General features: G+C 29.8%; 1 protein-coding gene across 3 annotated transcripts in view; it reads left to right on the top strand.

Moving 5' to 3' along the window:
* AdipoR (adiponectin receptor) overlaps window positions 1-23144 on the top strand; it is an 88152-nt gene that overhangs the window by 43342 nt on the left and 21666 nt on the right. For all 3 annotated transcript variants that reach the window (XM_075374123.1, XM_075374122.1, XM_075374124.1), the window contains 2 exons: window positions 5780-5884; window positions 18900-19170. In XM_075374123.1, the coding sequence (XP_075230238.1) occupies window positions 5780-5884; window positions 18900-19170 (376 nt within the window). The remainder of the gene's footprint in view (window positions 1-5779; window positions 5885-18899; window positions 19171-23144) is intronic.

Below are 23144 nucleotides of genomic sequence, written 5' to 3'. Positions count from 1 at the left end.
AAAAAAACATTCTTCTGTTGATGGTATTTCCTGAAATGGAAATACCATCTAAAACAATGTATCTTGGGAGAAATAATTCTTTATATGTGGTAGAACCCACCAACTAATATATGTTTTTTCTGTTGCATTCTGAGAATTGAATTGTTATGTCTCCTGTGGTAAGTAAGTGTAAATGAGAAAGACTCTTAACGTCAGATTTGTTGTTATCTTTGATCGTATTTTCTTAAAATTATTTTACAGAAGTTATTAATTATTGTACTCCTCTTTGTATTTATCACTGTACCTTATTATGTATAAATAACTGATTGTGGCCAGGATCTGCTGCTCCACCCTGCAAATGAACAGTTCAAATGAATAAAGAAAAGTAATTACAGGTTGTACTAATATATAAAAATTATAAGTATATGATACAATCATGGTGCAAATGAAATAAAATTAGTATCAAATAAAATAATTTGTTTGAATAATGATAAATATTTGAATACTCACAATGAAATACGTATTTGTTTATTTGTGTACGTGCAAAATGACTATGCTGAAAATTCAGGTTCATCTAGTTATTATTGTTTAAAAACTCATCAACAGAAGAATGTTTTTTTCTATTAAAGGAAGTTGTTTAATTTGTAGATATACAAATAAATCTGTTGGAAGATAGCTTGTTAGGTAAGTTAACATTATCTGTTCGTAACTTACCCTGGCCGGCCTTGTTTACAGACCAAAGTAACTTTATATAAGCTTTTTTGTTGGCTAATGAATAACTCTACTGTCTTGTTAGATACAAGTAAAATTTTTTTTTACAGAAAAATTGTACAATTGTGAAAATAAATACAAGGAAAATAACAGAATTTTTAATTTACTAAAAAAAAAAAATTTTTGAAATTAACATTTTAAAAATTAAAAGAAAAATATTGAATATGATATTTTATATACATTCATTTTGAAAGAATTACAAATTAACAAGTTAATTCTGTGGTGACAAAATACTGTTTGGACATCTGTTTGTTCTTACACTATAGTTCTGAGTCTGACTTAAAAAACCAATTTTTGCCACTTACACAGGGTTAAAATAATTTATATTTTTTTCTTTTTTGCAAGTTTTGTTGTAAGGTAGTGAAATAATTTACATAATTGTTTTATGTATATAAAAAAACAAAAAGTAATGAGAATTTTGAAATTTTGCGGGTTGTATTAGTCCAATTCTCAGGATTTTTTTGTTGTTGTATTGGTAAACATATCTGAAAAGTATTTGTACATTTTTAGCCATATTGGATGTTTAGTCTGTTGTCAGTTGTCAAAAGGATAACACGTGTTTTGGTACAATCGGCGATTTTTTATTTGTATAAATAACGGATCAGAGAATTTGTATTAAATTTTGCTATAAGAATGGAATAAAGTGTAGCAATGTTTTAAAAATGTTAAATATTGCTTTTGGTGAGTCTGCTATGAATAAAGCAAGCAAGCTGCTATGAATAAAGCAAGTTTACGAGTGGTAAAAGTGTTTCCAAGAAGTTCATGACATTGAAAATGATGAGTGCCCTGGGTGCCCCAGCACATCAACAACCGATGAAAACTTGGAAAAAGTGAAAGAAGTGATTACGAATGATCGCCAAATCACAATGAGAGAAGTTGCTGATGGATGTTGGGATATCAATTGGCTCATGCCATGAAACGTTTTGGATGTCTTGGGCATGAAACACATGTGAGAGCAAAATTTGTTCCAAAATTGTTGAATTTTGAACAAAAACAACTGCGAATGGAAGTTGCTCAGGAGTCGCTAAATGAAAACAATGGTGCAGAACTACTGAAACGTGACATAACAGGTGATGAAACATGGGTTTGTGGATATGATATCGAAGAAACTAAGGCTCAGTCGTCCCAGTGGAGGCATTCTGGATCACCAAGACCAAAAAAAGCTTGACAAGTACAGTCAAATGTGAAGGTTATGCTCACCGTGTTCCTTGATTTTAACGGCATAGTGCATCATGAGTTCTTGCCACAAGGTCAGATGATCAATAAGGAGTATTACCTACTAGTTCAAAATTGTTTGCAGTCTGAAAAAAAAATGCCCGGATATGTGGCGAAACATTTCATGGCTTTTGCACCACAATAATGTTTCTGCTCACATTTCATTGCTTGTTCATAAATTTTTAGCCAAAAATAACACTGTAATGATACCCCAGCTGCCATATATGCCAGACATGGTCCTGTGTGACTTTTTTCTATTCCCAAAAAAGAGAACCTTAAAGGGCTGTAGTTTTACAAGCATAGATGAGATTAAAAGGGGATAGCTGAAAGCTAAACACTATTCCAAAGATCGAGTTCCAGAAGTGTTTCGGGGATTGGAAAAAGCACTGGCATAAGTGTATAATATCTAATGGGGAGTCTATTTTGAAGGGGATCACATAATATAGGTGAATAAATAAAATTCTTTCCAAAAAACAAAAATCGCATTACTTTTTGAACACATCTTGTTGAGTGATAATGTAATACTGTGAAATGATAAGTATGTGAAATATTTTTCCCAGTTATTCCCAGTTAGTATTAATAGAAGGATGCAGTGAACTGGCCTGTGATCGGTATTTTTTTGGGATAAGATTGACATAGTGTATTCTAACATTTTCTTTTATTCACTGTTTTTTATTTTTCATGTTTTTCTAGTTGTTTTACAAGTTACAGTCCACCAATTTTATTTTATTATCTAATTTAGTTGCGCTTTTGTTATTATTTAATTACAACTACAAGTGTAGGAATTTTAATTAACCCTTTTTCCTGTTTTTATTTTGTTATTTTACAAATTCAACTTGAAAAGTTGTTATAATAAAATTACTTTTTGAATTTTTTTACAGTTTGAAAATATTTATAATAGATTTTATATTTAATTCAAAAATACTGTAACTGTAATAATAATAATTTTTAAAAAAGGTAGAACTTGTTTCAAGTTTTGATGATTTAAAAAGAAGTATAGAATTAAAAATGTAATCTCTGATAACTTGGCTGGTCAGTTGGTATAATGTTCAGCTTTGGCTTCTCATTCAGCAGATCCTGGTTGCAGTTTGCAGCTAGGTTTTTATACCTTTTCACAGGATCATTTTTAAAAGAAAGTATTTGTCTGAAGCTGGTAAAAAAGTGGACGTGATCTATATTTATACGACCGCTTTAAAGAAATTAAGAACTATAACTAGAATACTGGTGTATGAATTAACTAATTCTTTACATAAAATTACATTAAAGTCGATTCATCCTGAACATTCACCAGTTCAAGTGTCAGTTTATGTATTCAAATGAAAAAATATATACAATATAACATGTAGAATAAAGAATAACACGTCATTGTACAGGGAGATTGTAAAGTCGCGCAACCCAAATGATGAAAAATTGTTTTTTAGAAAGCCTTTTTATTAATTTACAAAATAATATTAACATTTAGAAAAGTATTACAAGTTTATAAGTGCTAGAAATTTCCACCATGATTTTCAAAGCATGCATCAACGCATTTTTTTTCCCATTGTATGCGACCTTTTTCAGTGTAGCAGCAGTGATATTTGATATACAGTCCTCAATATTTTGTTTTAAATTTATCAAGTGTGTGGAGGTTGTTTGAGTACACATTATCTTTCAAAAAGCCCCACAAATAAAAATCAGGAGTACTCAGGGACAAGGTAGTAAAAGGTCCAAAGTGAACAAGGAGACCATAGACCACAAGAAATTATCTGGTCATTGAAGAAATAGCGAAGAAAAATTGCATGCTGCTGTTGCTGTGTGTGCAGTTGCTCCGTTTTGTAGCCAGCAATCATATCCATCAGTATGTAGCAAAGCTATAAACACCATGATTATTTCTTGATACCATTCAGCTGTGATGGTCTTTTTTTGCAATTAGATGCATGCAATGCTTCCTTATGAGGATGTAGGCAAAATAAAATGACATCTAAAACATTCTTGCATTTTTTTAAGACCATACTGGCTCATTTTTGTAGTAATAAAACGATATTCTGGGGGTTTTTTTACTTGTTGTTAGAGATTTTTATGACAAAAAAGTTTTTTCTTCAAAAAGAAGTATTTACAAATTTTTTACTAGATCACAAGAACAAGTGTATTGTGTACGATGAAACTAAAAGGTTGCTTGTACGAGGCAGACAATTGCTGTGCAGGACATTGTATCCTTTTTTCTTGTAAAATTAGGCTCATTCAGAAACAGTATTCTCAATACGGTGTGTTTTAACTATATTCATGAATAGCAAAAATTCTTTTCACAATTAACATTTTTTATCATTTTGTTTAATTTCAGACAATAATTTCTTTAAATATATTTAAAGAAATATACATTATGCATACTTATATTTCTTATTGTATACAGTACAAAAACAAATAGTTTTACACTTTTACTAGTAAGTTATTATTTTACTTCCTCCATCCAGTGAGTCATAAAATGAATGACCACTTTGTATAAATAAAGGTTATCAAAATATTTAATTTGAGTTGTATTATATGCACTTATAATGAGTATTGGTATTGTTGATGATTCTTATAGTAATAAACAAATAACAATACAAATAGGCTTATGCTCTACAAATTATAATAATTTATTAATAGTTAGTCATTTTATATGTATTCAAAGAATAGCTAAGAAATTTTTTTGTGCATTGTTGACTAATATTCAATACCAATGTTCAAGTTCAGTGTACAAAAATAGTGTAAAGTTCATTTTTTGTCATTAATTATTAATGATACTATTGATGATGAGAAAGTTAACAAATGATGAGAAACAGTATAAAATGTAAGCTGGTAAAGCTGGTAGTTCCTAGGGAGATAAATATATAAATTATCCATTCTATCATTTTCTTAAAATTAAATCGTTGTCATAAAGTTTTGTGTACTGATTGAGTATGAATTATTTTTGTTGTATTTATGTTAAGTAACTGTTTAGATTGCAAATGACCTGACATGTGTGATCAGTCACTCAATAAAATGATATGTCTATTTTCAACGGTTACATACTTCCCACGCTAGGCTTACTTGCAAAAGTAAGTAGTGAAGCGATTCCTTTTGCTTTCTTCATCGAATTAAAATAATATTTATTTGCCGGTATACTGTGATGCAGGTGATATTTTCCCTAAAAGTTAAACTTTAACATTGTTCCTCACAGGGTGGCTGTATGGTGAAAAATATTACTCAAGAATGCAACCCTGATCGGTGCCTCTTGAAACTCACTTTCTTTATATACATCATTACGATTAGGAAGACTAGGAAAGATAGTATAAAACAGCTAATTTATTTACTCCTTACTGTTCTGAAAAAATGCATGCATTATATATATTTCTTCACTCGGTAGAGGTATTTTTACGATTTCATTATTATAACTGTTTAATAACTGAATTGTCACGTTAAGTGGTAATTATCATTATTATTATGCGTTTCGATGTTTTATTTAAGTTTTATTACATAGTGATAAGAGTATAGTTGTATAGTTCTACATTAAATTATTGTAAACTTATTTAGCTAGTATTTATATAATATTTTACGATTACCAGTTTAATGAATGACTAAATTCAGTTATGCGTGTTGTGTGCTGGAAAAGAAAATCAAATGTAAATGTTATTTTATTTATTAAGTAGAAAATTGAAATAAGTTATCAAATATTAAATTACGTGTTACTAAAGTTATATTGTTAATTTATTCAGTTAAAAAATAACTATTTTTCTATGTTGAAGTGATAAAAATTTCTCTGACCTGTAATGTTATTTATAGGATGTTATGTACAGGATAATGTTATTTATTTCAGGAACTCTTGGAAAGGGATGACACTAGTGAGTTGGCTGAAGAAGAGATTAATACCGGTTGTCCTTTGCCGAGTACTCCTGTAGATCCAAGTCTTTTGGAAACAGAGGTAAAAAATATCATTTACATTTTTTATGACAATCATATGTAAGCTTATTTATTTACATAAAAAATTCTTATTGTTTTAATTGATTTGTTTTATGTTATATTTTGGTGTTCAAAATAAATAGTGTAATTAAAGAATAGTGTCAGTCATTCAAAGTCGACTGTTTATTTGTCTTTGTTTTGTGTAGCCGTCCATTAATTTCCTCAATAATTGTTCTTCCTGTTTGCAGTGCAGATGTATATCAGTATTTCTACATAGATAAGTTCTTCCACATATTTGCATTTCTTACAAATTTGTTATATCATTTATTGAACATTTTTTTTTTAGGTAGTATGTAGGGTAGAATTTAAAGTAATTTGATGTGAACAGGAACTGGGATTATTCTGAATTTTTTTAAACTTGGAATATTTAAATAAAAAATCTCTTTAACTATTCTTCTACTTTGTGTCCTCAGCAAGCATCCTCATTTCTCTTTACTGGTTTAGCCTCCACTCTGTACATTGAATTGAGCTTTATAAACTTGGCAATAAAATATTGAATATGATTCAGGATGAATATTACATATATTTATTAATTTAATTAATGGATGTATGCTTCATTGATTAGTGCATAATAGTTTGGACTGTAGTACAAAGTTTTTGCTGTTGATTTTGGTATATACAGTAAACATAACATTTTTTAAGTAGAATGAACCCTTAGCATTTCACACAATACAGCTCATTACGAAGAGATATAAACAATTATACTTTCCATTGAGGTTTGAATTTTTATTATTTATGTTTATAATAATAAGGAAATAGTGTAAAGCAACAGATTTATGTATCCCTTCCTATTGAAAAAAATAGATACATTATATTAATTCCATTATTTGGTATAAGTATTATTATGACTACCATTATTATAACTTGCTGTTTAATAACCGAATTGTCATGGTAGTTAAATGGTAGTTATTGTTATTATCTTTTTCCATGTTTTATGTTAGCTTTATTACATAGTGATAAAACTACAAATTAAAATGAAATTTCCAATTATGGTCTTGTAACAAATTTGTTTTAGTTTCAAATCGTGTAAAAGTTATACAGTTATATATATATATATATATATATACTTTAATATTTTGTACGTATAATAGGAATTAATGGAGCAAAATTTTGTGATTTTTTGAACGTGTTGGCAACTGCAAAAGTTAAAATTTAAAATAAAATAGCTTTGAAATTTTACAGACAGTTTTCCAGGATTACATGTATAATTATAAATTACTCTACCTGTTTTCCAAGTTTATTAGTTATGATTTGTGGATGGAGACGGTGCTTCTTTGAAGAAGCCAGCAAAAAAGCAACTGCATCTGTTTAGTCTTAATTTCTTGCTGTACTAAAGTTAATAAAGTCCTTATAAACTGTGTTTTTATTTTCATGATGCGACATCCATCTCGATCTATTTCATCGATCTAATTTTTGTTTGGTTAAGTTCTTTATATTATGTAGTTTATTAAATTTGTTTCTCTTATTACACTTTGACATTTATTCCGGTATAAAATACAACTTGTAACATTTTTTGTGTTACTACGATATTTTATGAGTACTCTTTCATATTTTAGTACATAAATAGTCATAACTGCTCAGTAGCCTACTAATTATAATTTTCTAGAGTATTGCAAATGTTCATCAATCAAAATAAACAAAAAAATAAATAATAAAAAAATATCAAAATAATAAAGAAAAGGAAGCTATTTTTAGTCTATATTGTTATAAAGATAGAACTTTTTTTTTTGCAAAACCACTGTTAGAAACAACATAAAAGTGATGAAAATAGTTTGCAAATCTGTATTAATTCCCACCATGTTGGTCTAGTCATGAATGTGTCTTCACAAATAAGCTGATTTCGAAGTTGAGAGTTCCAACATTTAAATCCTAGTAAAGGCAGTTAGTTACTTTTATGTAGGTTTGAATACTAGATTGTGAATACCAGTGTTTTTTGGTGGTTGGGTTTCAATTAACCACACATCTCAGAAATGGTCGACCTGAGACTGTACAAGACTACACTTTACTCTTACACTCATACATATCATTCTCATTCATCCTCTGAATGTAATACCTGACTGTGATTCCCAGAGGCTAAACAGGAAAAAATCTGTATTAATAGTATAAAATATTGGCCTAGAAATCACATTCTTGAAATATGATGCAATTGTCGTTGTTTTCTGGACGCTACTAAAAAATTTGATTGGATGACAATTGTAATATATATTAAATGTTTTAATAATATAATTACATTTATATCATTAAAAATATGTATTCATATTTATGTGTATTAAATTAATTTTATTTATATGTTTTATTATATGTTTTATTATATGTTTTATTATATTATATTATTATGTTGAAATTTGTATGCCATAGTAAAATTGTAAATTAAGATATATTATTTAAGTATGTCGTGTAAATATGTAAGTGTTTATTTGTCTGTACTTAATTTACTGTACCAAATTACCTTAAATTAAATGAACTGACCTTGATTCCTAACTTTGTGACAATGAATGAATGCATAAAGGATCTAGAGGCTTAATTAAATGAAAAATATAAATAGTATATGACTAATTCTTTTAAACTCATATTTTTTCCTCTTATCTTGAACAATAGTAAAATGTGAACAAAAACAATTTTCTGTTTTATTTGTAATGATCTAGGTGTTACTGGAATTATGCTTTTCCATTATTTGATTGTTTATTTTAAGCCTTATAAAAGTATCTGACCATTAGATAAAATAAATGTTTCTGGCTGAAGTCACTTGTCACCAGATTGTTCATACCAAGTCTACACAGATCCTCACATCTTCCCAACACTCCTAGCAGTTGTCTGATCAACTCCTAGAGAATCCAACATGGGGTAGAAGGGTTCAAAGATTAAAAAAATTGAGTGGGTTGTTAGAAAGAGTAATACAAACTCTGAGGAATTGGTTATGAGATGGGAGTTCCCTATCCTGAGAACAGCTTCAGCAGTTCTTTGCAGAACTGATCCGACCTCTGGAGATCAGAAAATTTTGACACAGGATTAAGCGCTTTGCATTATTTACATGATTTTACATCGATCAGCTCAAGTATATGGTGTGATAAAAATTACTTTTCTTTGGGAAAAGAAGTCTCACAAGATAAAGCCAATCTAATGTGAGTCATTATCATTTTTTATCGTCATTTTACAAAATTCAAAGAAAAACATTTGTTTTTTCTATTGATAATGAATCTTTGAATTATAATTAATATTGAATTATTACTAACTGTAAATTTAATTTATCAGAAGTATTAAATGTACAATTTTATTTTTAAAAACAGTTTTTTAAATAAATGAAAAAAAAGACAATTGTCATACAGGTACTGGCAGAAATATCAGATGATTTCAAAATAAGTGTGACAAATCATGAATGTAATGCAATGAATTTACACATGTTGAGCATAATCAAAAAGGTTTTAGACAACCTGATATGAGATAAAAGTCATTCCTAAAATCAGAAAACTATTCTCAAGACAACATGCAATCATTTTTATTTTGTCTTCAGTCATTTGAGTGATTTGATGCAGTTCTTGAAGATCGAAGATTCCCTATCTAGTGCCAGTCATTTCATTTTGGTGTACCCTCTACATCCTACATCCCTAACAATTTGTTTACATATTCTAAACGTTGCCTGCCTGCACAGTTTTTCCCATCTACCTGTCCCTCCAATATCAAAGTGACTATTCCAGATTGCATTAAGATGTAGCCCATAAGTCTGTCTCTTCTTTTTGCTACATTTTTCCAAATGCTTCTTTCTTCATCAATATGCCGCAACACCTCTTCATTTGTCAATTTATCCACTCACCTGATTTTTGACATTCTCCTATAGCACCATATTTCTATTCTTTTCTTCTCAGGTACTCCAATTGTCCAAATTTCACTTCTCTATATAGCTACGTTCCAAACATATACTTTCAAAAATGCTTTCCTGATGTTTAAATTAATTTTTGATGTAAGCAAGTTATATTTTTGACTGAACGCTAGTTTTTCCTGTGCTATTTGGTATTTTATATTGCTCCTGCTTCATTACTTTCATTTTGTTCTTTTTATTTTCATGTGGTAATTTTTGCATTGGACTTCATCCATGCCGTTCAATGTTTCTTCTAAATATTTTTACTTTGGCAAGAATTACCATATCATCAGCAAATCGTAACATCTTTATCTTTTCCCCTTGTACTGTTACTCCGGATCAAAATTGTTCTTTAACATCATTAACCCGGTAGTTTTATGTAAAGATTAAAAAGTAACGGAGATAGGGAGCATCCTTTTCGAACTCCCTTTTTTGTTATTGCCCCTTTCTTACGTTTTTCGATTATTACTGTTGCAGTTTGGTTCCTGTTAGCAAATGTTAGTAAATGTTAGCAATTATTCTTTGATCTCTATACTTGAATCGTAATTTTTTTTTAATGTTGAGCATTTTATTCCAGTCTACGTTGTCAATTGCCTTTTTTAAGTTTATAAATGCCAAGTTGTTCGTTTGTTTTTCTTTAATCTTCTTATAGTCTACTACTAATCTGAGTGCTAAAATTGCTTTCCTTGTCCCTATACCTTTCCTGAAACCAAATTGGTCTTATCATAACACTTCTTCCAGTCTCCTCTCAATTCTTCTGTATAGAATTCTAGCTACGATTTTTGGTGTATTAGTAGTTAAGCTAATTGTTCTATATTCTTCACATTTTTCTGCACCTACTTTTTTTGGTATCGTGACAATAACACTTTTTTTGAAGTCTGACGGAACTTCCCCTTTTTTGTAAATATTACACACCAGTTTGTTTAATCTATCTATCGTTTCCTCACTTGCACTGCGCAGTAATTCTGCAGGTATCCTGTCTATCCCAGTAGCCTTTCTGCTATTCAGAAATCTTTTAATGCTCTCTTAAATTCAGATCTCAGTATTGTATCTCCCTTTTCATCCTCTTCAACCTCTTCTTCCTCTATAACACCAGTTTCTAATTCATTTCCTTTTTATTCACTTCATGTTTATAGTATTTCTTAGTTGTCAATACCAGTTCTCTATGTTCCGCCTAAGTTTACTTCTGCTGATATAAGAACTTTCTTTTTAACATTTTCCTATTCTTCTATATTATCGACATCATCTTTTTTACTCAGACCTCTTGCAATGTCCTTTGCAAAAATCTTCTTTCCCTCTTGTTCCTCAAACTTCTGTAAATTCCATAAATTCATCTGACACTTTTCCTTTAGGTTTTTAAACCCCAACCTGCATTTCATTATCACAAAATTATGGTCGCTATCATATCTACTCCCAGATATGCTTTACAGTTGACAAGTTGATTTCTAAATCTTTGCTTAACCATGATCTATCTGATAACCTTGTAGTATCGCCCGGCTTTTTCCATGTGTCTATTCTTCTGTTATTATTTTTAAACTGGGTGTTGGCAGTTACTAAATTATACTTCATGCAGAACTTAATAAGTATTTTTTCATTCTCAAGTCCCTTTTTCATTCCTTTTGCCTAGCCCGTATTCACCCACAATATTTCCTTTCTTGCCTTTTCCAATGCTTGCATTCCAGTCTCCAACTATTATTAAATTTTCATCCCCTTTTATTTGTTTAATTGCTTTGTCAATTTCTTTGTATACATACTCTACCTCATCATCATCATCATCATCATGGGTACTTGTAGACATATAGACATTGACAATTGTCGGTATAGGTTTCGATGTTATCCTGATTACAGTGATTCTGTCGCTAAGCTTTTAGAAATATTCCTCTCTCTTCCCTATTTTCTTGTTCATTATGAAACCTACTCCTATGTGCCCTTTATTTGACGTTGAATTAATTATTCTAAAAATCACCTGACCAAAAGTCGTTTTCTTCTTCCCACTGAACCTCGCTGCTAATTCTTCTACATCTACATTTAACCTATCCATTTCCTCTTTAAATTTTCAACCTACCAACCCTTTTTAGACTAACATTCTATGCTCTGACTCGTAGAATGTTATTTTTTAATTTTCTGGTAACCCTTCCTTAGTAGTCCCTACTTGTAGATCCAAACAGGGGACTAGTTTACCTCCGGAATATTTTACCAAGGAAAGTGCATCCACCTTTGTTATATGAAAATGCAGAAAGCTGCATTTTCTTGGAAAAAAAACAGCTATAGTTTTCCATTGCTTTTCAGCTGTGCAATACTCAGAAGATTGAGTGATATTGATATGATCGTTAAATCCTTCTGTCCTATGCCCTTAACAAGTACTGAAAGAGGTGCTGCCCTCTTTCAGGAATCATTCCTCAGTCTGGCTCTCAACAGATACCTCTCCAATGTGGTTGCACCTTCGTTCCAGCTACTCTGTATCACAGCACTCGGCCCCCCCCCCTCCAATTGGCAAGGTCTCATGACTTATAGAGGGAGGCATTCATTCTATGCCACTCTTATTAAACATAGAGAATTTAAGAAGAGGTTTTCCATTGCCTTTGTCATTGAGCCAAACATACTGTCACACTTTGGCATATTAAACCCACTGAAATGCAAGGTGTTCTGCTCTACAAGTGACACAGACACCCTCATTCTGATTGTCGTTGGGAACGATATAGTGAGATCATTTTATCATGCACTTTATGATAGTATACACTACAATTCGATTATGAACCAGAAAACAGATACTCACATTTGATTTGATTCATGGAATGTAGTTATGTACAACTGTTAATATCTTACAGCAAATGTTGGAAATGTCCACCATTTTCCTGATGGTAAGTCCAAACCCTTTGCACCATATTTTATGACACCCTTCATAGAACATGAGGGCTTATTGAATTCATCTCAGGCAGGTGCGAAGGGTTCGTACCTGCCTTCAGGGAAATGGTGGACATTTCCAACACATGCTGTAAAACATTAACAGTTGTGTATTACTACATTCCATGAATCAAATCAAATGTGTATCTCTATATTATAAATAATGGAATAAAGTGAGTGTATAGTATCAGGGTGTGCACGCTAAAATTATGTCGCTATGTAATGTAGTGAAACATTTTATTAATGTATTTGAAAAATAAGTATTTGCAATTTTCAGTTATAGTGCTTAAATTGTAATTTGCATGAAGATTATGCCCGATTGTCATTACATTTCTGTTAATGTGTTCTGAAGATTTTGCCCTCATTGTATTGTTTGGTGTTTGTGTTAATTTCATTGCAAAATTATTTACTTATAGGTTTGTGATATGAAAAAAATTTCAGATGACACCTGAGAAAATAAATCATTATATCATCTGGTTTTAACAAGTATGCTGAGACAAAACCCCTTCTTGAAATAATGTATCTTTTTAATGTTTTTGCACGGTGGCCTTTAAAACTATTTCTTGCACGTATTTGTTTTTGTTTTTTAGTAGTAAATATAAAAACATTGATTTCATAACAAGCTAACTCTGTTGTAAGGAAATCGTTCACCATTTGTCCCTCATGAAACTGATCAGGATTATACAGACAGATTATCAGGCAGGAAAATTCTGTTTGCGTGTTCTGATATTAATAGATACGTTTGATGTATAATGTTGGTGATTTCATCAGTAAGAATGTTGACATTTGATAATCATTAATTTCAGTACTGACAATTACTTTCACTTAGCTTTTCCACTATGGTAAATGTATGCAGGTGCAAATATAAATTTATATGTAGCAGCCTTTAATATTAAGGTGGCCATAATATTAATATAGCAGCCTTTAATTCTCAAAGTGGTGATTGAATTGCTGGATATTGTGGATTTCGGTTATTGACTGATGTGCTTCATTGTGGGAGTATGAGCTGTTCATAGATGACCTTTGGGTTTTTAGTTTTCTTTTCTTTAATATTCTTTAACTTTGCATAATTATTTTGCAAGTAGATACAGTATCATCTCGACCAGTGTTGAATTATCGATCGACCGTCAAGCTTTGACTACTGAATTGCTCTTTAAAATAATTTTCCTAAATTATTATTTGTTCTGATGCTCTGCCACTTGTAATTGAATTGGCTTGCTGTGATATTTGAGGCCTTTTCCTTGACCTACCCCACTGAAATGCGGGAGACATTCTATCAGGTCTAAAACATTTGGCATTTCTGCTGGTCCCTGTATAAGAACTTCAGTAATTTTAATTTATTTCAAGCTATAAAAATAATTAATTAAAAGTTTTTTTTTTTCGATTATAGATTGTCATTTTTATATACCTTCCCGAAAGCTACAGAAGATGGTTAAATTGTAAAAGAGTTTTTAATTACCAAAATAATTTATTTTTGAAAACTGAATATTTATATCTTCAGGTTTGGATAATTAAGGTATTGCTTAAATTATTAAAATTAAAGATAATTTCAGTAATTAATAATTGGTAGTTACTATCATAAGAGCTTTATGAAAAAATTGACTTATTCTGTATTAAATATAAGTAGCATGGTAATACCTTACCCTCAACTGTTACTTGATGCGGATCGAATGTGGACTATTTATACCAGGAACTTAAAATAATGGCAGTCTCCATTAGCAGATTGATTAGAAACCATTGTTGTAAAGGTCCCGTTGCAGCCAGTTTTCTTGAGATCATGTAAAAGAAAGAGAGGTACTACTATGTTAAATCTGTAGTTTTGTTTTTATTTTAATTCAACAATGTGTAATATTATGTGTTAAATTTTAATTTATTAATGATTTAAATAAATAACAAGTTCTAAAACAAAAGATAAAGTATAATTTCTTGATGATATAACTACATTAAAATTAAAATATTTTGGATTGCATCAGTTTTTTAATATTTTGCAGTTACAGTTATTCTTTTGTAAGAGTCTAGTATCAGAATTTACTTCCAAATAAGTCAAGAATGTACTAAAAATATAGTTTATTGTAATTCTTTTGACTTACTTGCACTGCTTTTTGTACTATAAAACTTCTTACTGTATATCATCCCTTTAAATTCCTAATTCTTCTTTGTATCTGTTGCTATTAAAACATTTTAAAAAAAATTCTTGTGATCAGGCCAATTTTTTTATGGTTAGCGTTTAGTATTACTAAAATAGTACTAATTTGAGTTCTTTATTATAAATACTATTCGGAGGTTAATTTGAATTTTCAGCTATATTGTTTATAAATATTTGTGCCACTCAAGTTTTGCTAAAATTAATTTAACATTAGCTTTTTTTATGCTTTGTTTTCATTACTGTAAATCATTGATTTTGTGTATTTTGTAGATGAATTGATATTTAACCTTTTTTTAAAAATATTAGGCAGATCTGTCTAGCTTTTTTTTCTTAAAAGTACTTATTTATGTTAGAATATAAGAATTGATGGATCAATTCTCACCATTACAGTAGTCAGTTCCATCAGTACAAGTTCTATGCATTTATTACGGCATGTTTTTAGTTTTTTAATATTTTTTTTTATGTTTCATTATTTTATGTTTTACGAGTTTAAAATTTATAATTTGAATATGTAGGTTGGTGTACAGTTATTATTTTATAATATATATATACACAGTATCTTTCATAAGTTTAAGGACACCTTAGAAAGACTGTTTATGTCAGTTTGTCTTTAAACTTATGAACTACATACAAATCTTATGTCTGTGAGAAACACCTTTTCTTTCAAAAATACATCTTTTGGTGAAATCCGCAAGCTTTTAAGTTAGATGCTTCAAATTGTATGGAGTCATTTAAATATTTTAAATGAGCTAAAATTAGCCTGTTTTTTATAAAGAAATTACTATTTCTCGTAAAATATGTAACCTAGGCTAGTGAGTGTGATATCATTTTAAAGCTGTGTTTTAGAGTTTTTCAATAGAGTAATAAGAAAAATTCTAAAAAATTTATTTTTTGAGTTAAATTGGCGTAAGTGATTTTAAAATTTTCATGAAATTTTTGTTTTTAAGAGAGTAATGTTCAAAAATATACAAACCACTTTCAAGTGTCAGTTACACCAACTTAGAGTGTCAAGCATACCAACAGTAATTAAAAATGTCAAGTTGGCACTATTATCAGCTGTTTCCCACCAAAACTGTGATGAATTAGCATTTGTTTCTTTGAGGTTAGGTTGATGAAAAGTTTTTTTATTAACAATGGGTAAGAAAAGTGTTAGTGTAGAAGTAAAATGGCAAGTAATCGATTTCTGGAAAGCAAATAAAACATACAGAGACATTGCTGAACAATTAAAAATATCAAAAACATGTGTACAGCAAGTAGTTAAAAAAATATCGTGATCTTCGACGATCTGGTCGACCACGAAAAAGTCAATGTGGCAAGACAGAGCAATTATAAAGGTATCAAAACGTAATTGGTCTGCTAGTTTGCCTGATATAGCGACAGAAGTAGCACAAAATCATGGAATTCAGATTAGTACTGCCACTTTTTCTAGACGTTTAAAAGAATCTGGAATGGAATCACATTTTGCATTAGCAAAGCCTATTTTAAGCGCTGTCCACAAGTCAAAACGTTGTCAGTTTTACAAGCAAACGAAGAACTGGTTAAAAGAAGCTTGGCGAAGGATTGTCTTTTCTGATAAAAGCAGATTCCAGGTGCATTCAAACAGAAAAATTAGGGTCAGGCGAACAAGAACTGAAAAGTTTCTACCAGCCTGCATCATTCTTGCTGTGCAAGGTGGAGATGCTGTCTTGGTGTGGGGTTGCATAACTTCAGAGGGCGCTGGATACCTTAAAATAATGGATGGGACAATGAACAGCATACATTACATAAAAACACTGGAAGAATTCATGCTTCCTAGTGTCCATAACCTGTTGGGTGAGAATTTCATCTTCCAGCAAGACAACAACGCGCCTTGTCATGAATCGCGAGTTACCAAGGTATGGTTTGATGCAAATGATGTGGAACTTTTGGACTGGCCTGCTTGTAGTCCTGACCTAAATCCAATTGAGAATTTATGGGATTGGATGGCACTGCAACTTGCTAAAAGAAAACCTAAAAATAAGGCTGAGTTACGACTTCAAATTGCAAGTCTGTGGCAACAGGTGACGACAGAAAAATGTCTGGAATTGATTGAATCAATGCCTGATAGAGTAGCAGCATGCCTAAAATTGTATGGAGGTCATACATAATACTAAACATTTAAAAATTGATGTAGCATTATGTCTGTTATTTTTATTTTTTACAAGTAAAAAATAAAGATTTTGTCATGAAATACTGATTTTTCGGTTATTTTTAACTTGTCCTTAAACTTATGAAAGATACTGTATATACATATGTATATCATTTAATATTTTTTCAGCCTCTGCAAAGTACAGAATTAGAGAACACTCTTACCTTTACTTTTTTATGTTCAAAATGTTTCTGGGCCTAAGCCTGAACATGTAAAAAATTCCAGAACAAATATTGTTCTAAATTTTATTAATCACAGTTTTTTTTTTAAATAGAAGTAAAAAGATAAAAAATTATTGAGTAAATGTAAATAGATGAATTTTATTAAAAAAATATCACAAAATGGCCTTAGGCCCGAAAACATTTTGAACATAAAAAAGTAAAGGTTAGAGTGTTGTCTAATTCTGTACTTTGAGGAGGCTAAAAAAAATATTAAATTATATTTTTAACGTACAGAGGAAAAAAATGGACTATAAAAATTTAATCTAAATGGAAATTATGTATATATATTAATTATTAATCTATTTAGATTAATAATTATTTAGATTATTTAGTTATAGATTCGCGATGGTGGATTAAAGAATTTATTATAAATCCTTTATTTGGATTTAATAGAACTTTACAGATGCTGCCCATGTTAATGAAAAATGAATACTACAACTTTTATGAACTGTAATTTAAAAATGGCAACATATGAAGAATTGTTATATAAAAAAAAGTATTTGATAAAGCAGATAAGTATTTTAACATGAAATCATTCAGGTGATCTGAGGCAGTTTCTGAAGAGAATTTAAAAAGGTAGAGCGATCAATGTGTAAAATGGATGTTTGCATTGGTATTTTTTTTTTTTTTGTTAAAAAACCGGTTAAACTAAATTTAATTCTTCAAAAGCAGCACTGTTCATTCTCAAGTAATTTTTAAAGTTTTCAGGATTATCTTTCCATAATCCTTTAAGAGGTTAATATGCATCTATTTTGTTTAACTATTTCTTTTGATTTATATTTTTCTGATGTTTGTCATCTGACGATAAAAATAAAAATACACAGCAAATGTTTTTTTCTTTTCACTGCTTAATAAGCTCATGGTATCACTTAACTTTATTTTTTACTATACAGTTATACCTACTGCACAAAGCTAGCAACAAAACAGAAGTACTTCAGGCCAAACACTTCACATTTTAAACTGAATGGAATTCTTAGTGTGCGTACTTGGAACATGTAAAATGTAAAGATTTCATCATTAATGAACATGTAAGTATTTCTTGTTCCAAATGTACATGTTTGGCATGTCTGTTTCAAACTATGATTGTGAGTGGCACAAGTACTTAAAACATCGCATTTAAAATTTGTGAGTAAGTAAGTAGCATACCAAGGTTGAGTTCCAAATATCAGGATTTTCAAGCGATTTTTTTTCTTCACTTGTGGCATCAAATAGCTATAATGCATATAAAGTAGCTGTATATGAATTTTTGTATAGTCTTTCACCATTTTGTAATAAACTAATTTACCCTATCGTGGTTAATTAATACATAAATTTGCCTCTAGTTGTCTGTATCATAATTTCATATATATCTGTATTCTTCTAGTTTTATTCACATCATTTTCTTGATCTTACATGTGAAATTGTATCTCTGAGGTTGAAATAGTAAAAAATCTTACTACGCTTATTTATCTTATTTGATTTTGGTAATTTTTTTTTGTAATTTGCTGTTAATAGATTATGTAAGTAGCATGTAATGTTTATTTAGCATTCTTGTTATACAATTTGAGTTCTTAAATCGATGATAAAAGAAACAAAGTGACAATGTGATTTTTGTAACTTTTAGTATTTTTATTTAAACACTAAAAGCAAATAAACATTAAAGCAAATTACCAACTAATTTTTAATTTTATTTCTGTTTATTAGGTTACTGAAGCATTGAAGGCAGGTGTTCTTGAAAATGAAATCGATCTGGGTACGTTAGCACATACTGCTGCAGAACAGGCTGAAGAATTTGTTCGTAAAGTATGGGAAGCTTCTTGGAGTGTATGTCATTTTAGAAATTTACCAAGATGGTTACAAGATAATGATTACCTCCATGCTGGACACAGACCTCCTCTCCCATCTTTCAGTGCCTGCTTTCGTTCTATCTTCCGTATTCATTCTGAAACTGGAAACATTTGGACACACCTTTTAGGTAAGTTAATCTCGTAACTTTCATACAATTTTATTATATAATAAACATTTTTATTATAATAAACATGTAATAGTGAATCCATTATTATAATTATTTAAAAGTGAACTTAGTTGTTTGTTCTAAATGTTATTTAAAAGTTGATAAACAAAGTATTTAATATCAATATTAATAAAAAAATTCTATAGGTTTGTAGAATCGATTACTCTCATAAAGCAGACAGCTGAAGGACTCTATAAAATTTAAGTTAATAAATGATTCATTTGTAGAACTACCAAAAATATATGAAATAATTCGCCTTATGATGCTGACATTAGTTTCAGACTGTTGTGGTGCACCTTCAACTAATAATTTAAAATTAAAAAAAAATTATTAAATAAAATAGAAGAATGGAGCTCATTACATCACCAATTTTTAAAACAATTTTAAAATGAGGTTTGTATAAAATGTATAATAGATTCCTTCTTTGCACATTCTATTTCCTTTTATTTTGTCTATGATTTCAAACGATTCATGGCTTGACAAATAATATCTTATAGATCATATGAATGTGGTTATTAGTGTATATGTCTATTTTACAATATATTTTAAAATTGTCATAATGTTTGAAATTTACTAAATTTTCTGCTATCTTTTTATCTCAGGTTTACTTTTAATATAACCAACCATTCTAGTTCCTTCAAATTGCATTTCTAAAGTTCTTTTGGTTCTACTAACAAATATGTTAATTATTTTTTTCATGTTTGCTAATGTAACTACTACTTATTTATAAGCAACAAATTGTTATTCAGTTACAGGAAATTTATATGTTATTTTATAACTTGATTGCTTTTATAAGATGATATCATGAGATTAAGTTTTAATTGTAAAATTTTCAATTTGTGGGTTATCTGCTTTCATGTCAATGAGTGAAGCTTTTTCACAGACCATTGTGTTACATAGCCCATTGGGTAATGTCTGAATGGAAACAGAAACCATTTTGCTTTGTTGATTCTACGGTCCATTTCTATTTTATATTTTTTTCTGTTGTATATTTTATGTAATTTATTTTTGTTTTAATTCAAATGAGAAATGCTCAGTTTATAGTTTGACTAACAAAAGAAACACGTTGATTAGAAATGCTCTATTTTTGTATAAAAGTAAATATTATTTTATTTACATATATATATATATATATAAATTCTGGTGAATTTATAGCATCTCTGTTTTTTAACCAGTAAATCCTGGGTTTGAATTCCAGTTAACCTTGACATTTTTCACATGTCCAAAAATTATTTTGTATATCCATAACAGTACAGCCAGCCATTCATCTCTGAATGGCTTTAACTGGACAATTAGTATGCAATTGGTTCAAAATAGAAATAGAGATAAATAGATAATTGTTGCTTGTTTCTGAATTATTTCATTTGGATCAAACAAGTTCAGGTATAAATTTAATTAGATTTAACTGCTACTTTAAACATTTTATTAAAACATGTTTAAAAGATGGTTAGTTAAACATTCAACAAATTCATGTTTAACTTGTGTTATTGCCTAAATACTTTCAAAACTTTTAGAAGCAATTATACAAGTTAGATAAATAAAGGACTGTAATAATCTTAATGTAACAAAATGACTATTGTTGCCACAACATTTTCTTTATGTTAAGTTGATTTTTTCTTTTATTCTTTATAGTCTTCTTAGGACCTGAGAGTCTTCTTCGGGTAGATGATCATTCCTCATTGAATTAAAGCTGGTTTTCTTTTAAAAATTTAATACAAAATTGAAAAATATTCAAGAGTTAATTATTCTTTAATATTTTACATTCTTCAATACAGTCTTCTTCCCTCTTCTGATTTTGTTGTATAAGTCCATATACTCTGATACTTATTTAGGTTTTATCCACTTCTTTTTGTAATATACTCAGAATATTTGTCATATCTGTTACACTGATAGACCAAAAAAATATTTTTTTAATATTTCTGTAACTACATTACAAATCTGTAAATACAATTTTTCTATCGCCCTTAGTTTTAAATAAATTATGCTTAAAAAAAATTAAGGGAAAATATAGTTAAAATCTGTAAAATTTATAATTTTGCATGGCTGTACCTGTGTTAGAATGATTTTGCTGATGCTTTTCTTTTATAAACAGTCTCAGGCACATCCTGAATTTAATGTCAAACAGTAATTGGCTAGCATGTTAGTATTCCATTTCCCTTTATAGTGGCTTGGTGGAAATGTTCACTGTGTTCGTCACTTAGGTCTCCGAGGTTGACTGGAAAAAAAATCCAGATGTGAGTGGAGGAAATGTATTTTCAGAGACATATTACATCCCATAGTTCTGTATGATGCAAGAGTTAATTAACAATATCACTGTAATTGTTGGATTTTTGTTTGCCGAGAAAAGTTTTGCAAACGTCTTTGAATGAAGCCCAAGCTGCACTTTCTACATTATTTAACACCGAGTTAAATAATCATCTTTGATCAACTCTCTTATTTGAGGACTAACAAATATTCCTGCTTTAATTTTTCCTTCACTTACATTCAGAAATTTCCGAGTGATGTACAAAAATCTGGGACTAATCCTTCTTCATTACTGTACAAAATTTTTCATTAGTCCTAGCTTGATATGGAGAGAGGGTAAATATGTTTTTGTAGGTTCAACTAAGGGCTCATAAATAATATTTTTTTCCATTTGGAGTTAAGTTGTCTCGTTTCTTCCACTCTTTGGTAACATAATGTTTATCCCTAACTCAGCTATCCCATTCGCAAAGAAAACACATATACTTAGTATAGTGTGACTGCATGCTTAACAAAATAGTTGTAACTTTCAAATCACCACATATCTTTTTTATAATTTATTTTTTCAAAAATGTCTTTCATCACATCGTATGTCTCTTTAAAATTAGTACCATTCAAAGGATATTTGTTACTGTTGTGTAGTAGAACCACTTTTAAATATTTGGACAGGTTTATGAACTTGTCCTAAGTACAACATAAGCTCATCAATATTTGTGCAATAAACAAAATTATTTTCATCAATAAAGTACTGAGAAAGTTCTTTTTGTTGGCTTCGAAAGCCCAGAATTTTTATATTTTTTTGAAGTAAATTCCAACCTTGCAGTCTTGTTCCTAACAGTTCGGTTTGATTTTTTGATAAATTTAAATCCTTAACAAAGTCATTTAATTCATCTTGTGATATTAGATATGGCTTATTGGAAGATAATTCAAAATCATTGTTGTCTTCTTCAGTACTGTCTGATTCGTCATCACTGGTTTCGAAACATACATTCACAGGTGGAAGAACTGGAATAATTTCACTGTGAGGTAGGTCTGATTGCAGATTGCAATGAAGGATATTTTACAGTATGTTTTAGAAATTTAGAGTTTTTGAAATTGCAGACACACTTGTTAAACAAAAGTAAGAATTAATTACATGATCCTTTGGTTCATGCCAAACCATATAGGTACACCAAATGGCGAAGCCTTCCATGTACCTTTCAGTCATCCTCTTAAATATACAAAACAATTAGTGCTTACTATATGAGGAGCCCATGTCTTATCCTGATCACCAATTTTACACTGAAAGTACAAATGATATGCTTTTTTAATTAAAGGTGTAATGTTTTTTCCATCTGATTTTATGGTAAACTCACCACATACATAAAAAGCATCCACATCATTTACACAATTTTGAGGCATTATGACACTGCACTGTTAACAAACTTAAGACAGCAATAAGACTGAACAAAATTAATTCATTCCTAAATCCAGTACTTAATACAAACAATACAGCTGTGTTTTCAGCTACATGTTTTGACTTGCACAGACATGATTAATCTTGTCTATGAGATCTCACTCTTCAGTATTAGATATGATGTCATAATATGTGACTATGCTGGCCTCCATGGCGTGAGTGGTGGTAGCATGTTGGCCTTTCACCCGGAGGTCCCAGGTTCGAATCCCAGTCAGGCATGGCATTTTCACACACGCTA

The sequence above is a fragment of the Lycorma delicatula genome, chromosome 8 (genome assembly GCF_047948215.1).
Source record: "Lycorma delicatula isolate Av1 chromosome 8, ASM4794821v1, whole genome shotgun sequence".
Classification (NCBI taxonomy): Eukaryota; Metazoa; Arthropoda; class Insecta; order Hemiptera; family Fulgoridae; genus Lycorma; species Lycorma delicatula.
This window is presented reverse-complemented; position numbering and strand designations above follow the sequence as displayed.